Source organism: Echiichthys vipera (assembly GCF_963691815.1).
Source record: "Echiichthys vipera genome assembly, chromosome: 3".
NCBI classification, from domain to species: Eukaryota; Metazoa; Chordata; class Actinopteri; order Perciformes; family Trachinidae; genus Echiichthys; species Echiichthys vipera.
The window spans coordinates 15,618,434-15,635,905 of NC_139828.1; the positions used below are offsets into that span (position 1 = coordinate 15,618,434).

The following is a 17,472-nucleotide window of genomic DNA, read 5'->3' on the forward strand; positions in this document are numbered from 1 at the left end:
AGGACAACCAGTCTTTGGTTAGGATGTAATCATTATCTTTGGCTAGTGACACATCCCATTTGCGACAACTCAATTACTGTTTATCAAAGCTTTCATCCACATAGCAAAAGCTCTACTTTCAGATCTCAGAATATTAAATAATGTAGTTCAACTGTACGATAAACATCTGACTTGTTTTACCAAAGGGCTCGGAGTGCTTTGTGTGTCAGAGGCAGTGAACTTTAAGGGCACGCATGGTGACATTGTGTACTGATATCTGCAAACAGTCCTGCTGAGTGAGTCGACCGAATAAACAGAGCAGGTCACACAGACCTTTTAAACTCTCCAAAATGGGATTTATGATCCAGTTTGCTAAATCCAAAACTCACCCACAACTTTCAGCAATTTGACAATCAATGGCATATTTAGAGAATAAAGTTAACAAGTTAACTAAGACTTTGCCAAATTGGTTGGTAGAGTAGACTAACCTGCCAGTCATTTGAATTGTGTTTTGTGTAATTTCCACTCCAGCTTTTACATATTGTAAGGGAAATCAGAATTGGCAAACATAATGTCATGCAATTGGCTTTGTTGTTTTTTTGTTTTTTTTTAGCAAAAGCAAAGCACACTGCAAACTTAGCATAAAAGCTGACACTCTTAATTTAAAACATTTTTATGACTTTATCTGAATATCCAGTGATTTCATGATTACTGCTGCTAATTGGGTAACTTATATTATATGATAAACTCAGATTACACTTTGATTAGTGTAATACCATATTTCAGCTACCTTATTCTAAATCATTTATCAAGTCCAAAAGTGTATACCGTAACTACAATCCAACTGCTTTTTAATATTTCTTGGTGCGTTAAGAAGCAGAAACTGAACTTAGTGGCGACTCATTAAATGTTGTTATGATACATAAATACAACATCACATTTGATTGAAGAAATGATTTATACTGACAGAATCGGTTTTTGGTGTTTTGATGAATCAAGTATTAAGAAGTTACAATATTTTGGGACATGAGCATGAATTTACACAATATTTCATCAAAAGAGGGATGTTCAAATATTAACCTGCTTCATAATGAATAAATCAGGACCTTTACAGGTTAAAGTGGTGATATCTGATGGATTACTGATGCATCTTTTATGATCCTTACTTTCATCATGGTGGTGAGATTTTGGTTGCAGCGTTATCACTGTGAAAAGAGGCATCTGGCTTCCATCTGGGCTTTTTTTTCTATCTGCAGCACAAAACATATTTTAAAAAGCAAGCAAAAAAAATGGCACATCTCTTTGCTTGTTTTTGCTCATCTGCTTTGCATAGAAATCTGTTAACACAACCCACTGTCACCCCCCCCCCCCACACACACACACACATATTACACAATTTTCAAAAGGACACAGAAAATTAGTATGACCATCCAATTAAGTTTAATCAAACTGGTTTCATGTAGCTCACATGTTTTATAGATGTCCAAAGCTGTGAATTGTTGAGTTTCCGATGGGTTGAAACTCCTGAAAACTGATAGGAGTCAGTGGAACAGGAATAGCCTGGCGGTAGACTGTATACTAATGACAAGACAGAAGAAATTACATATCCATGTAAATACAGCAGTCAGTGCAGGTTTTGCATATAAATGTAGATATAGTCAAAGGTTCCTCCAATACCTCTGGGAATTTAATCTTCACATCGATGCTGTCTGCTGTGGCGGCGACAAATGATGCAGAAACCTCCTGCTTGGCATTTCCCTCTTGCCGCTGGTAGAAGCCGAGAAGGAGAGCCATGCCTGGGATGTAGCTTTCAACTCTGCCAGAGGTTAAAAACGTATGTCAGTATGTTCCATAATGGTAAACACAGAAAATGTCCCCAACATAATGTGTAGAGCAAAAACTAAGTCTATCTTTCACCTTCTCATTCAGCTCGCCCACCTCCACCTCCACCTCCACCTCCACCTTCTCCTCCCATTATCTACCTTGATACAGACTTCATTCTACTGAGGCCCACCTTTTGCCCATCTCTGCCATGGTCTCTGGGATTCTGGTCCAGTATACTTTGGCCTTGAGTGTTGGCTTGGAGCCAGGCAAATGTGCAGTTGCAGATCTCATTGAGATTTCATAGGTCTGACATTCAGCTCCCCATCTAATGTGTGCCTAGACCAAGCACAAGAGATCAATCACGAAGAGAGTCTCTACAAACAAACAGACTTGACTTTGGCCTTGGTATACAATATGCAATGTAATACCTTAAACCGGCAATGAGTATGATTTTCAAATGTAGACCATCATGTTAAAATGCCCAACTTTACAGCAGAAATAAACATGTTACCAGCCTGGTACAGAAAAAACGGTTTTGGTATCTATGGCTAATTTTCAGACAGGTGGGTGCGTTTACAGGCAGCAAGCATATGCTGTAGGCTTTATCCAACCTCAGCTCAGCATCATCCACACTGCACCTCTTTGCCCATTTTTGGATTAACAGCTAAAGCCACCGATATTGAGCTAGATTCTGGCTCTTCAGAATTTTTAGAAACCTATTGGTGACGTCATGGAGACTAAAACTATATTTTATACAGTCTGTGATGTGTCCATTTTGAGAAAGGGCAAGTATGGTGGCTGGATTTAATATCGTTGGTTAATGTTTTTAAAATTTGTAAAGGATAAGCTTAGCAATCATTTGTGGGTGCTAGTTTTATTTTTCTCAGGAAACTAAAGCATGAGTTAACAATAATATATACGGTTTCTTTAAATTTCTGACAATTTCATTTATATATTGAGATAAAAACATATGAATAAATATCCTGTGTGTTTTTTTACTACCTTTGCCTCAACACGGGCATTCACAGTGGTGTCCACGCACATCTTCCAATTGGTGTCTTCCCCAATCTGGGACACAATCAGCTGGGTGCTCTGAATGTTAGCCTCGGGTGTGTAGTAGAAGGCTGCATCATAACCTTCTGGCTTCTGGTTGCCACCCATGGCAAAGGCTTTGATACTGAACATAGCTTCAGGTGTTGAGTTCAATACCTATTAAACGAGATAGAAAGTAGTCCAGTAAGCTGTAATAAGTTTGTGTGCAATAAGTACATTTTGAAAGAACACCACTTTTTATGGAGTGTTTTTCATGCACATAAACAGCTTCTGTCTTAACATGGACCACTCGTTTCACTCATAAGCAAAACTGAAACATTTTACATAATGACATTGCTTATTACAAACTGCCTGTTTTTCTGTGTTGAAACAATTTTGGATTACTCTCTGTGGAGCACATTTAGCATACTTCCATAACGTTGTCATGATGGCTGTCATTAGATCCTCTTGCGCTTGAGGCTGAATCAGAGGACAGACGCTGGGTGGCTTCCTGTTAACACAATTAAGCAATAGGAGAATTTGAATGGATAAAACACCAGAGCAGGTGAGCTGATAATAACAATGCAAGGATAGCCAAATACCTTGGAAAGCCTCCTCAGAGTCTCAAGCAGTTGGCGTGCACTGACAGGATTTCCGCTCGGGCCCGCGTTAGCCTCAAAGTGGATTTTGTCAACAGCTTTGATTGCCTGGGCTAATAATAATGCAGGGGCTATGTTACCAAATAGTTAAGAAAGAAATGTATTCATGCAGGCACAGTACCAAAAACAATCCAAGGCAATCTCTATCTGCTTTGCCTGGTCCATTGTAGAATCATGTTACTATAATTATGCAGTAAATGGTGACATCTCTCTCTGGTCAGAGGTAAATTGTGTCTTATGTAGGTTTAGCAGTGTGCCATTACTGTATACGGAAGCCCTGAGAGGCAAGTAGAAATTTCCTTTATTTTTGGTAATCATTTTTCTAAATCCGGTACGAAACGTTTTCTCTCATGTGTTTTTTTTTGCCTTTTCCAGACCAGAACACAGAAACAGGCAGAACACGTGCAGTATGTCTGCTTTAAGGTGAAAAAAAGTAGAGAAAGACGCAGACAAAAACAGAAAAACCCCAACATGAATCTCGCTATCCTTCCCAACAACCTACGTCAGACACGGTCACAATAAAAAAAAAAACAAGTAACCGAATAACATTAATAACATGTGCGTGGTTGGCTGGGGACTGCTTTCAGCGGTTACAAGTGTCACTGTGATTAGGGTTAATCTTAGCCAGTTTAGGGTTAGTGAAATTGGGCTCTATGAAGCACCTTCCACTGTAATAGGCTAAAAAAGTGGCTATTAGGCAGGCTGTATTTGTCCGACATAGATGCAAAGGACGCAAAAACCCCTTCGTCATACAGGTCCTTAAGAGTTTTGAGGCCCTTATTCGACCATATGCGGAATGCCGGGTCGGTGCAGGAAGGGAGAAACGTATGCTTATTCAAAACTGGGGCAAGGGCCGAAGCCCTTTGCAAGCCGTACTGCTTCCTGAACTGGGTCCAAATTTTAATGACATTAACGACAACCGGATTGGATGAGACCTTGTGGGCAGTTATGGGGAGCTGTGAGCAAATCCTAGAGTGCAACGAGCAGGAAGAAGATGTTATCTCAGTATGAGCCCATGGCGGGCAGGCGTCTGCAACTTCACCACGGAGCCAATATAAAACTTTATTAATGTTGCAGGCCCAGAAGTAGTGGCGGAAACTAGGGAGTGCTAGTCCACCTTCAGGTTTAGGGAGTTGAAGAATATGTTTTTTTAAATGGGCTGGTTTATTTTGCCAGATAAAGGCGTTGAGTTGTTGGTCTAGGTTAGTGAAGAACGATTTGTTAAGACAAATTGGGAGGTGTTAAAAAAGGTACAGAAACTTTGGTAGAATGACAATCTTAATAAGATTAACCCGGCCTGCAAGGGACAGGGGGAGGCCTGCCCATCTAGACAAGTCTGATGGGCAGTTCTTTTGAAAAAGGTGCCTAAAGGAGCTGGTGACAAACACCCCAAAATACATGACGTCAGCCGAGTTGTTGACAAAGAATAACTCACTCTTCTTAATATTCAATTTACACCCCGATAGGTGTCCAAACTGATTCAGGACTGATAAAACTGGGGGGAGGGAGGTTGTGGGGTTTGAAATAAATAAGAGAAGGTCATCGGCATATATGGAGAGTTTGTGTACCAGGGCAAAATGAGTGATGCCTTCAAACTTATTCTGGGTTCTAAGCCAGATGGCTAACGGCTCGATGGCTATGTTGAACAACAAGGGTGAGAGCAGGCAGCCCTGCCATGTTTAAAAGTGAGATCGGTCTGTAGCTGCCCAATGAAGTAGGGGCCCTGTCATTCTTCAGTAGCAATGAGATAGATGCCTCATACAAGGTCGTTGGCAGTCTGCCCCCAGTAACGGACCATTGAGAAAACTAATGTCAACAGTGGTGGGAGCGTGGTCAGAAGTGACTATTGGGTGATATTCACATGCATTCACGCAGTCAAGGAGGTTTTTATCGAGTAAGAAGAAATCAGTTCGGGAGAATGTGTGGTGTACATGGGTAAAAAGGAGAAAGCTTTCCCATAGGGGTTTCTTAACCACCAGAGATTAGAAATTCCCAACTGTGATGCATATGTTTTTACTGTGTGTGCTGGTTTGTATATATATATATATATGTAATAAAGTAAAGCTGTGAAAGAAATATATAATAACGAACTGAAATCCACATGGAGACGAGCTTCCAGTGCTTGGCACGAAGGCCGACCAAAGACAAACTGAATTCACATAACAGTGTGGGCAGGAACAAAAACAGGATGAAGAAACGGGAATTTAAAAAGCATCAGAAACCACTGGACCTCGAGTCAACATGTCCACAGTGCGTTAAAATGACCACTTAGCGATTCCTGTTCAAAACTTTCAAAAGCCTGTCAGGACTTTAACTGTAAACCAGGCGGTCTAAAAGTAATATAAAATGTATAAACTCTGGTCAGTCCGGGGCTGTTCAACAGCTTTCCAGCGGTCATCAGGGCTCCTCTGTGCTGGTGGATGTAATGAAGGCTTTTGCCTCGGTGACCGTCAAGAGCCTTGTCCTGGCTCCGTCCTTCATCCTGATGACCAGCCTCGCGGGAAACAGCAGCGCGGGTCTGAAGCCCCGATTCTGAAGCCCCCACATCACCTCTCTGTATTTCTTGCACTGCTCTACCACCTCCAGAGCGTAGTCCTTGTAGATGGCGATGGGAGACCCTTTGTATTGTAGGTGGCCTCTCCTGGCGTGGGCGGTGCGTATGATTTTCTCCTTCACCTGGTACCTGTGCAGCCTGATGATGACTGCCCTCTTCCGCTGCTTTGGTTTCTCAGCTAGTGTGCGGTGAACCCTGTCAAACTCCGGCAATGATTCAAGGAAGCCTCCCCCGAAAAACGCCATGAGCAACGGTAATTCTGGTAATCCAATCACTCTGATGTTATTGCGCCGGCTTCTCTCTGTTAGCGTGGCACAGGAGGCCTCCAGTGTTTGCAGACGCTCGTCCTGTAAATTTGCATTTACCTTGAGGGAGCCTATCTTCCGAGCGTGGTCGGACACTGTGGCGTGGTCCAGCTTTGCTTCAAAAAACGGCAGTGATTCAAGGAAGCCTTCCCCCGAAAACCGCCATGAGCAGCGGTAATTCTGGTAATCCAATCACTCTGATGTTATTGCGCCGGCTTCGGGGACTCCAGGTCACTGAATTTAGCCAGCAGCTTAGCGTTGCTCTCTATTAACGCGGCACAGGAGGCCTCCAGCGTTTGCAGACGCTCGTCCTGTAAATTTGCATTTACCTTGAGGGAGCCTATCTTCTGAGCGTGGTCGGACACTGTGGCTTGGACGTGGTCCAGCTTTGCTTCAAAAAACAGTCCTAGTTTATTTCCTGTTGCAGTATATGTGAATGACATCAGCTGACACAAAGTTATTAAGGACAGAGGCCGTTCCCTAGCAATGGAATTCCATTGAAAAGGTCTATACCATGTTCTAGATAGACATGAAGTTTTTATTTCCCCAGCTTCCACGGATAAAAACCCTGGCAAAACCTAATTTTTCTTTTCACCCATTCTTCAGTCATAAACACGGGAGGGAAAACATTTTTTTGTTATTATTTAAATTTTTTCGGCAGTTTTTCAAGCCCTTTATTATATAGGACAGACAGGAAATGAGGTGAGAGAGAGGGGGGGGGGCATGCAACAAAGGGCTGCAGGTCAGAATCAAACTTGCGGCCGCTGCCTTGAGGACCTTCAGCCTCTTTACTTGGGGCGACTGCTCTAACCAATCAGCCTACGGCCACCCCGAGAGAAAACAATTTTGATCAGACATATAAAATGAATTCCCAAAAATAAAATTCTTACTTCTGTAGGTTGTGTGTCTAAAAGTGTGTGATCTTGTTTTGGATTGGACGTTATGATGTATTATAATGTGTTGAACTTGTTGTGCATACCTGGGACTACTTTGAATGCCATGTTGGTGTATCCCAGGAAATAGTACAGGGGGTATTCCTCATGATAATACTCTCTTCTTAACTCAGACTCCACACACAGACCAGCGCCGTAAATGTTACTCTCAGCACACATTTTGCCAACTGGATGCCAGGAGTTTGGTGTCAGGAACTGTTGGATTGAATGACAGTCACAAAGACATGCCTGCTTTATGCTTTATGTTCTGTAAATCTCAATTCGACATTCAATTCAATTCAACAGTAATTAACGGTGTTGACTGTACCTGATCTGACTCAGGCCTCACAACTGTGTTCCCCTTGTGGAGAACTTCATCATTGGAGTCAATAGAGTTGGGCATCATTGGAGTCATTTTAGCCAAAGCTGGATCTTCAATGTTCCTGGAGACTGCATACACGTTGGAGCTGTTAGTTGGAAAGTAAAATGAGAACTTGTAGACTTGCCAATTTGTGGATAGCATGATGATTTCTTATTGGGCCACTTGTTAGCAATAACCCCTTTTAAGACACACTTGAGCTTCAAATTTGTGTGGGAAAGTGGGAAATTTTCTGGCATATATTTGGAACAAAACCTGGAAGTCTCTTGCTTGTGTTGCCACTGACCTTATTTCAGGCCTCTAACGGAAAACCCTTTCAAAATTTAGGAACTCCTCCCTCAGCTGAATATCAAACATAAACAGAAGTAGAATCTAACTGGTGTTGATGTGGTGCTCTACTTTGAAGGGTCCAATTTATATAATATAGCAAGGGTGGCTGGAGTCTCCCTTAGAAATAGGGTGAGAAGTTCAGCCATCCATGAGGAATTCGGAAAAAGAGCCGCTGCTCCTCTGCGTTGAAAGGAGCCAGTTGAGGTCGCCTTCGTAGCGAGGTGTTCCAGGCACGACCAGCTGGGAGGAGGCCCCGGGGAAGACCCAGGACTATGTGGATATATTATATCTCCTCAATGGCCGGGGAATGCCTCAGGATCCCCAAGTTAGAGCTGGTTAATGTGGCCCTGGAAAGGGAAGTTTGGGGTACCCTGCTAAAGCTGCTGCCCCCGCGTCCCGACCCCGGATAAGTGTTTGAAGATGAGTTGAGATAAGATGAGCAAGGAAGAACCATTACTTTGGGATTTACATTCAAGAAATATTTTTATGAGGGAATTAAATCCGAATTGTGATTTCTATGTGAATCTTTCCCACGCCCCCAAAACATACCTGACTGAAAAGAGTTCAAACTCTTTTTTAATGGAAGGGATGTCCAGTTGAAACTTCTTTTCTCTCAAATTGATCTTGGCGGCAAACTTCCACGGGATAGCAATAGGTGACTTGCTCTTTAACTCGGAACCACACTGGAACAGCTCTGTGTTGATCCCATAGTAAACCCAGAAATCCTTTGTGCAACTAAAATAGAAGAGGTTAATTCACTGGTTGTAACCCCACAGTATGATTATAAACAATGTAAAAGAAAAAATGTTAAGCAATTAGTGTGATTGCTTAACATGATGGAATTAAATATTTAAATCCAATGAACATTATTTCACCCAATAAATCCATCCGTCTCCAGTGAAATTTCAGAAGTCAGCAGTTGTCCAAGACGATCAGTCAGTGGTGGATTTACTGCAGCTTTGGCTACATATGAACAAAAACACCTTAATAATGGTTTATCCAAACCAATAAATTATTTCAGCCATTAACCAACACAATTTTGTTTTGTACGATTTGATCCTCACCATTTACAGTAATCCCATTGATGCTTTCATAATATTTGCTAATCTCCAGCGGGAGACCCAGGGTGGTAGCTTGGAAGTAGCGAACCTCAAAGATTAAGAATGGCTTCGTCCAATGAAACGACATTCCCCTCTGTAAATTCTCAATCGCAGCCCACAGAGGGCTCTCTTTCCCTGCAGAGGGTTTGACTGCCTGTAAGTAGGATCACAGGAGAGCAGCATGTAACAGGCTGTGACACAAATGGTCATTTTTGTTGACTGAGCTTAGTCATAAATGATTGTTTTTCTCACCATGATGATGTTTTGAATGGTTTCTTTGTTAATATCAGCAAAGAACCACTCTTGTCCAGAGGCACGTGAATAGGCAGAAAGGATGGGCTTATCGCTTGGCAGAACTTCCCAGTTTTGAAGCTGTAGATTAAAGAACATATTGGTCACCCAAATAAATAAAGCTTACACATCATAGTACATTTTAGATGCTGCCCTTGACACTAAGTTACTCACCACATTGAGAATGGCCTGAAAGTCGCTGAAACTAAGATCTCCTTTAAAACCCGCCATGCCATTACCAAACAGCTCCTTAAGTCCTTCAGTGTGGATACCCAACTGCAGCATAGAAAGAAAAGATGATTGATATTCTAAACTGGGAAGACACATTTATCTTCAACCAGAGTTTCAATGCATGGCACAGTACCTCCAGTAGCTGCAGAATTCTACCAATGAAATAAAATTTTCCCTTCATCATGATTTCAGTGGGAAAAATGCTTGTTGCACTCCTCATCATGAAGACTTCTGCGGCCGTACCAATTAAAAAATCATCTGTATCAAGAAAAAAAAGAAAATTGTAATGGAACAGTTTCAGAGAAATACGACTTTGGAATTCTCTTTGGATTTAGAAAAGTCTCACAAGATACTTGAGTTTTAGGCATTGAACTTGAATGGTTAAGTTTAGTACAGGTCATTGGGAAAAGAAACTTGCTAGATTGCAAGGTTACCATTGAGACATGACCAGGAATCTGTATTTGAGCATACCATTAAACCAGTCCAAGTGCATTGCTTTGCTGTAGTGATAGCTCAGACGACCGAATTTAGGGGCCAAGATTTTCACAGCTACGTTGCAGGCAGTTGAGCTGTTTTAAAAAAAGCACAGGAAATGACAGCTAAAAGCAGGAGAACATGCAATATTATATGACACAAAAAATAACTACGTTGTTTTACTCACAGGAAGTGGTTGTTCGGAGTACTGGATCTCGCAAGGCCTCTCAGGTAGGAATATGCAAAACTAACAACATGCAGGTCTGTTTCCTGCTGTAGATGCAAAGACACTGTGGACACCAGAGCCATCGATGGCTTAGTGTCAAAAAGGATCATGATGGCCAGCATGCGAATCTCAGTGGGAAGGCTCTTCTGCAGGAACAGACTCATGGTGATCTCTTGGACCTGAAAACACAAGTATCATAATGATTAGGAGTTCAGAATGATTGAACATTCAACCACCTGTTGTTCTAAATTTCTTCCCTGTTCCAGCACATTCTCTATTATTTTCTGAACCGACGATGACCTTCAAAAAGGAAGACAACTGTAAACGTAGTAACGAACAAGGAGAAGACTATGTATCTCCACCTTGTAAAAAAAGTGTGAAAATAGCATGAATCCGACTTGCCATTTTTACATGAATGCAGATTCTTACCTGCCACAGTGAGGCAAATTAAATAGGCTCTCCAGAAGTAAAAATGTCCACTGTGTTGTGTAAATGCATTGTTAATCTGAATTTGACCTTATCAGAAAATTACATTTTCAACTTGACAAATGGAGTATGCAATTACCATAAACTTGATTTATATAAAAACCTAGCATATAGATGTGATAGATGATCATCTTAAAACACTTTTATTCCTGCATGTGAAATATAGTTACACTGCGAGGGTCTCTGCCAGCTATGAGTCTCATAGACTGCACAGCAGCGCTCAGCACACGTGGTGGCAGATCCACATTGGTTGCAGCAATGCCAGGGAGGAAACGCATGATGGTTTTAACACTGCCCGGATGACCTGCGTTCCCCAGAGCTTTCAAAGCGATAACCATGTCCGCCGAGTTGCCTTTCCTTAGACTTTCCGTGGCCATGTCCAGCAGTGGCTAGTACAGATGCACACATATGCAGTCAGTTGTTAAAAAATACGTATTGCAACATAATACAGATCATGTATTAATGTTACTGTTTGATTACCTGAACAGTAGCGACGGGACAAGGTGTATAGTAGTTACAGTGCTTGTACACCAAAGAGCCATAGGAAAGAACAGCAGTATGCCACAGAATAATATTTGATTTACAAAAGGGCATGTTCAGGAACATCTTTGGAAAAGGAGAAAGGCATTTTTAACATTTTGATCTAGAATCTTTGCATGTTGTCATTCTACAATATGAAAACAGTTTATCCATCTTTAATTTACTTTAGCCATCTCAACCAGATCAGGAATAGCCTGGAGATGGTTCATCGACAGCAAAAGAGTTTGATGAGCTTCATTCGCAGACACGTCTCCAGCCTGGAACCTTGTTTCTAGGAACTTCAGGATTCTGGCATCACTGATCTCCACAATCATGTCCAAAAACCAACGTCTAATAATAAGTGAAATGGGAGAAAATGGATAAATCAGACAATGCTTAAGGTAAGAGTTATCCTAAATACAGAAATAAATATAAAGTAACAAAAATGCAAAGGACAAGCTCAGATGTCACATTTAATTGCACTTGTACAGGGTGAAATACAAGGTACTGAATACTGCCTTAATCTTAATGAGCGAGGAAAGCTGTCTTTCTGTCATCATGCCTCACATGATAAGAAATCCTTCATCGATGGTAATGTGCTAGACTAAATTCTTCCTGAAGTAAGTGGGTGGATAGTCTTCAATTAGCTATTCAGTTGAGTGGATTAGTATCAGATTTGAGAGATGGCCCTATAATACTATAATGAAAAGCTTGGTTAAAGGTTATCTCTGAAGGAATTTCACTTTTTAAACCCCCTGCAGCATTCTCATTGGGTCCACAGACATGCTGAATGAAATAATTTGTGAATTAATACCTTTCTGGGTAATGTCAAGTCCAAGCAACTAAAATAATTTGGTCAAGGTTGTTAAAGGATCACATGAGGTGACATTTAACACCCATTAGTGATGAGAATTATGATTCTTTAAAGGCTCCATTCTTTTCAGAGAGCTCTTGTTCTTTTTTTAAAAGGGGCAGGGCTTTACTAGGTTTATCTTCAAAATAATTAATAGGATAATAAAAGGTAGATAAATAGAATCTCTGAAAACTTTCAGAAAACCCTTGTTATTAGTGACACTTGTGGCTGTTAAGTGATATGAAGCATTATGTTGATTGCGTACTCGCACTCTGTAGGCATGAGCAAGTATTGGCCAAAGCAGGGAGACTGAACGTTATTGACCGGCATCATATTGATATAATGCTGTAAAATTAGTTACAATCGTATTTAGACTAATGCTAGCTTATGTGTGCAAATCACTCCAGCAGCAAACGCCACAAAGAAACCAATGGCAGAGTGATACTGCGATGTAAAGTAAAAGCCAGCTGGCCAGATGCTTAGGATACAAAGAGCTAACATCAATGTGCAAGCTAAGGTTAGCCAGTTAGCTGTAAGTTAGCTATGCTGCAAGGATGTGGCGTTGCTTGTTCATAACGTTAGCTGGTAAAGTCATTTGAAAACAGTAGGCCAGCCAGATCAGGCCCTGGGAGTCTGGATGTCAGTGCTTCCACGACACACTTTGCCGAGGTGGGCTGCCCGCAGACCCTCAGTTGGCATGAACCCCAGCACTGGGGTTCTGATCTTGGGCCGCCCCACATGTGGCTATAAGTTTGGGCTGCTGTTGGAGAATGTGTAACAAAATCACGCCATGTGTGGACCATTTGTCGACGTTAGTGGACTCCATTTCTAAAATGATGTTGATATGCTAATGTTGCACACTGTTGGCTGTAGGGGAGCTGTAAGGGAGTTGAAGATACGCAAGGGAACTTGAGTCTTTTACAAAGAAGTCAGTCCACAGGCTATTAGAGACAACTGAGAAAGTCAGGGAAGGTCTCCTTTTTTAAGTGACATTACAACCTGTTCGCCCATTGACAATAAAAAAAACTATTAATAAATGTAAAAAGTTATACTCCGAACCTTTAACAGAACCTTTAGTCACATGTGAATGTAATCTGTAGGACATTTGGTTGTGCCAAAGACAGTGACAGGGCAGTCTCTTTCAATGGCCCTATAGAGTGGCGTGTCTGCTAATATGCCTTTTTTTTAAGTAATCCACTTATCTAAATATCTTAAATAGTCTTTTTAATATTTGTTTGATTTTGTATATTATAGACTTGATATTTTCAAAAAGCCTGTTGAAACCCTGTTTTCTTATTTATTGTTCATCATTTGCCAACCCATTATCAAGTGCTCACCTTTGCTCTTCATTTCCTGCAAATTGCTTCCACATAACTTCTAATCCTTCATAAGGCACCACTCGCAGGAGTTGATACACCTTTATAGTGTCCTCTGATGTTGCACTGTCAATATGGTAACGATTAACCTCAGCCAGGTGCTTGATCAACTCAATAGCCTGTAAAGAGGACGGAAGAATACACATCCAGTTATTTCATTATTTCCTGCTATTTCTTTATTGTATCTTTTACAGTGCTTCCTGCTCCTTTCTGGAAAAGAAATCTAAACATATGAATGTTAAGTAGCAGTAGTACTGTATATCATTATTACCTTTGGTACTGGGTCTGCCAGGTTCTGCATGATTATGGGGATATTAGCTCCTGCATTGACAAACTTGTAAACAAGGTTGCCCTTGCTCTCCATTGGCCCGAACATGACAGCTCTCGCTGTGTCACTCACGCCAAGCAACACCATCTCCTTCCTGCAGGAGAGGTTATTTAAAACAGATGCATTGATTAGCAGACGAGCATTGTGGGTGAGCGGATCTAATGTGCAGATATTTCCTTGTCTTACGTTGCTTGCATCTTGAAATTGCCGCCCTTCACATTGAAGGGACTGAAGTGCTGTTGCTCCAGGCCGTGAGCCTTGGTGATGAGACCTCCTTCTGCTGTTGGCTTGACTGTGTAAACATACCTCACTGTGGAAATCAAAGATTCCCCTCGCTAGATTGGAGGACACAACAAAAATAGCACTAACTTTGTCGTGTTTAGTTTATAATTGTTAAATAAGATACATGTGTAGCGCAATAAACATACCTGTTCTGAGACTTTGTCGAGCACAGCGGTCGCCATTCCCCTGTAGATGGCTGCTTTCTCCTTGCAGTGACTGACATCCACAACCTGGGTGATAGTCATGTCCTTTGTGTCCATGTTTTCTTCAGTAGCGTAGTTACTCTGACACTTGCCATAGATGCCAGACTACAAACAAAATCAAACATTGTTCTATATTTTTATAACCTTTCACTGATGCGTCCTAGTGCAGAGAGTAGTTTATATATCAGCAGTGACTTACTTCTTCAAGCTCATAGACCGACTGTGTGGTCTTCACAGTGCCATGAAAAAAACCCAGCATCCCTCTCACAATGTTGACAATAGTGTCAGAAACCTCAGCAGGGCCTTGGATGTTACTGACGTGTCCACCGATGTAGTCAAACATGAAGGGTTTGACGAACTGGGTAGCAATTCGCTGGGTGAGCTTTGGGGAGGCCTTAAAGCTGCTTTTACCAGGGAAGCCATTGAACTCCTCGAAGGCCAGATCTGAAACCTTTGACCCAGAGATGGAAATAAGCAGTTTTATTGCTTGTGTGCCACATTTGCGAGTATTTGTAGAGTCAACATGGAAACTCTCAAATTCTCTATGAAGCACAGTTGGCATTTGGGGAGGGGTAATTTGTAAAAGTAGATAAAAGACATCCTTCAAATGAATAAATGAACAGTTTGATTGGCAGTTATTAAAAAGATAAAGATAAAAATATTTTTTGTCTAAATAACCCAACCCTGGATTGCAAAAAATACATAATTTAGGAACGTGAACTTGTATGTGTCTGTGCTATTTTTATTGGCCAAAACATTTACTTGTAAAACTTTACTTTACTATAATTTCAGTAGAGTTTGAATGCTGCATCTGTTTATGACTGACAGACATTTAAAATTTTCAGCAGATAGTTAATAAACTGACCTCGAAAAAATGTATGATTCCTCAAAAGATAAATGACAAAGGATGCATTTACTGTGCTCCATTTTTTACATTAATTGAACTAATTTAAACCCAGTTATTGTTTATGCATAACTCAGTTACAGGTTACCTAACATGTTTAAACAACAAATTCTAAGTGTTTGTATTTCTGTATATCGTCACTCTTAAGTACCTGAAGGATGAATGTTTTTGCAGAAAGACCAACGATCTTGAGCTTGCACTCGATTCTTACTCCAGACTCAGCAAGGTTCGGCATGCCGAGTCCAAAATTCACCATTCCCTCATATTTGTACTCATAGGTTTTCTTTGGGTTCAGGCCAAGCTCTGGAATATATTTCCAAAATAAGATGTCATGTCACTTGTTTGTTAGTGATTATTTTTTGTTTTTATGATAATAAATGAAAGACTCACCGTAACGGACACTTTGACATGCTAAAAGAATAAAAATCAAACATAGTGTCAGCATTAGAGCCTTTGCGAATATATCAGCACATTTTTTGATTGGATTTGATGTATTAATGACCTACAAAACACTTATATCCAAAATGTTAACGTGAGAAAAATAATTTCCAACTTGATCCCTAAATGTTAGAAGACAGACACAAGACATGCAATGAAAAAAGAAGTCATCAGTAGAATTTCATCAGTGTAACTAAACCAAACTAGAAACATTCATGTGAATACACCTAAAGACGACAAGAACATATCGATGGCTATAGTAAAATACACTGTGAATGATACCTGACTCACCTCAGACTCACTCATGATTGACCAAGTGCAAGTAGATTAATGTATTACCTTTCCAAATATCCATGTTAAAAAGCATATGTCTTATTGGATCGTAGACTAAATTACAATTGGAAAACAATTACTGAATCAACCTCAGGATTATGAGTTATTTTCAAAAGCTCTGAAACGGAAGTTTAATAACTACGAGGCTACATTGTGATATTCTTATACAAGTAAAATAATATGAATAAATCAATAAAAACTTACTAGCCAGGGCCACAAGGCAACAGAGGAGGAGCCCCTTCATGATGAAACTGAGTGGAAGCTAACTTTTCAGATTTTTCCTTTATATAGACAGCTGACCGTTTGAAAGTAAACACGTGCTGTCTGCACAAGAGCCACATTGACCTGTTACATTGTCAGAGTGACACGAGTGTTATGGGAAAGATAACAGTCTCAACAATCTTGGGAAAAGTAAATAAGTTGTTGTTTTGATCGTGCTGCACAACTTATAAAGATAGAATTATGCCCTGGTTTTTCCTCACATGAAGGAAACACGAAGGCAGCGGTAGAAGAGGGATGCAGATCCTTTGTTTAAAACGTAAAAAAAATGTATTATCACTAAAATATACTCAAAAAGTAAAAGTATTGATTGTGCCGTAAAATGTTCAATGTCAGTGTTATAGATAATGTGTGTTGCATTTAACTGCTGTAGATGTTTAAGGTAGTTCTTATTTAAACTCCATTTTATACTGATGGGTAGTTTCATCTACAGCACTGCAACATATCCTATGAGATCATTGTATTTGCCGGATACATTTAACTAATAAGTAAGCTAAAATAAGAAAAAATATTGCACATGATATTGCTGTGTATACTCTATATGATACTGGAAAAAACAATATTTATGTGCAATATTGTCTTCAATGTTATGTGCATTATAGTAACTGGTAACTGAACCACCAGATAAATCTAGTCGAGTAAAAAGAACAATATTTAACTTTTAGATTTAGATCTAGCAGAGTAGAAGTATGAAGTTACATAAAACTGAAGTGAAGTACATATACCATTATTTTGCACAGTACTTCATTAAATGTACTTTGTAACATCCTACTGCTGTACATAAATCAAAACATGGCTTGTTCTGAATATTAAAAATATCAAAGTTAAAACCTAATTTTAAATCACTCAGAAAATGAAGTAAACAAGATTTTTCACAGCTGACTGAAGCGATAAACCCAGTGGAACCACATCTATTCCCTCAGTGAAACACAGCCACGTGGAGTGAAGGCAGAGCAGATGAAGGCTGGGTGTAGTCTTTTACTTCTTGAATATCTGAAGCAGCTCCTGGTCTTAAAATGTATAAACTGTCCCCTGACATCACAAAGCTCCCCTCCTGGATGCAACAAAGTCAAACAGTGTGGTGAATCGTTGCTCTTCATGCCAATTTTTACAATCTGCCGCAGCCTAAAGGGCTCCACAGACAGCCCTGTTTAT

General features: G+C 40.4%; 1 protein-coding gene across 1 annotated transcript; it reads right to left on the reverse strand.

Moving 5' to 3' along the window:
• Positions 1 to 1,452: 1,452 nt before the first annotated feature.
• On the reverse strand, positions 1,453 to 16,282 carry vtg3 (vitellogenin 3, phosvitinless; the record flags this gene model as incomplete). The annotated part of the gene is made up of 27 exons (XM_083910977.1): positions 1,453 to 1,557; positions 1,657 to 1,795; positions 1,994 to 2,139; positions 2,806 to 3,012; positions 3,266 to 3,346; positions 3,438 to 3,547; positions 7,333 to 7,501; positions 7,614 to 7,752; positions 8,544 to 8,729; positions 8,870 to 8,957; positions 9,059 to 9,248; positions 9,347 to 9,466; positions 9,560 to 9,661; positions 9,750 to 9,874; positions 10,088 to 10,185; positions 10,278 to 10,495; positions 10,973 to 11,191; positions 11,283 to 11,408; positions 11,507 to 11,672; positions 13,512 to 13,669; positions 13,822 to 13,972; positions 14,065 to 14,213; positions 14,307 to 14,468; positions 14,563 to 14,814; positions 15,419 to 15,570; positions 15,658 to 15,678; positions 16,243 to 16,282. The coding sequence occupies 27 exons, from the start codon at positions 16,280 to 16,282 to the stop codon at positions 1,453 to 1,455; spliced, it is 3,819 nt and encodes a 1,272-aa protein (XP_083767103.1).
• Between the last annotated feature and the right edge of the window lie 1,190 nt (positions 16,283 to 17,472).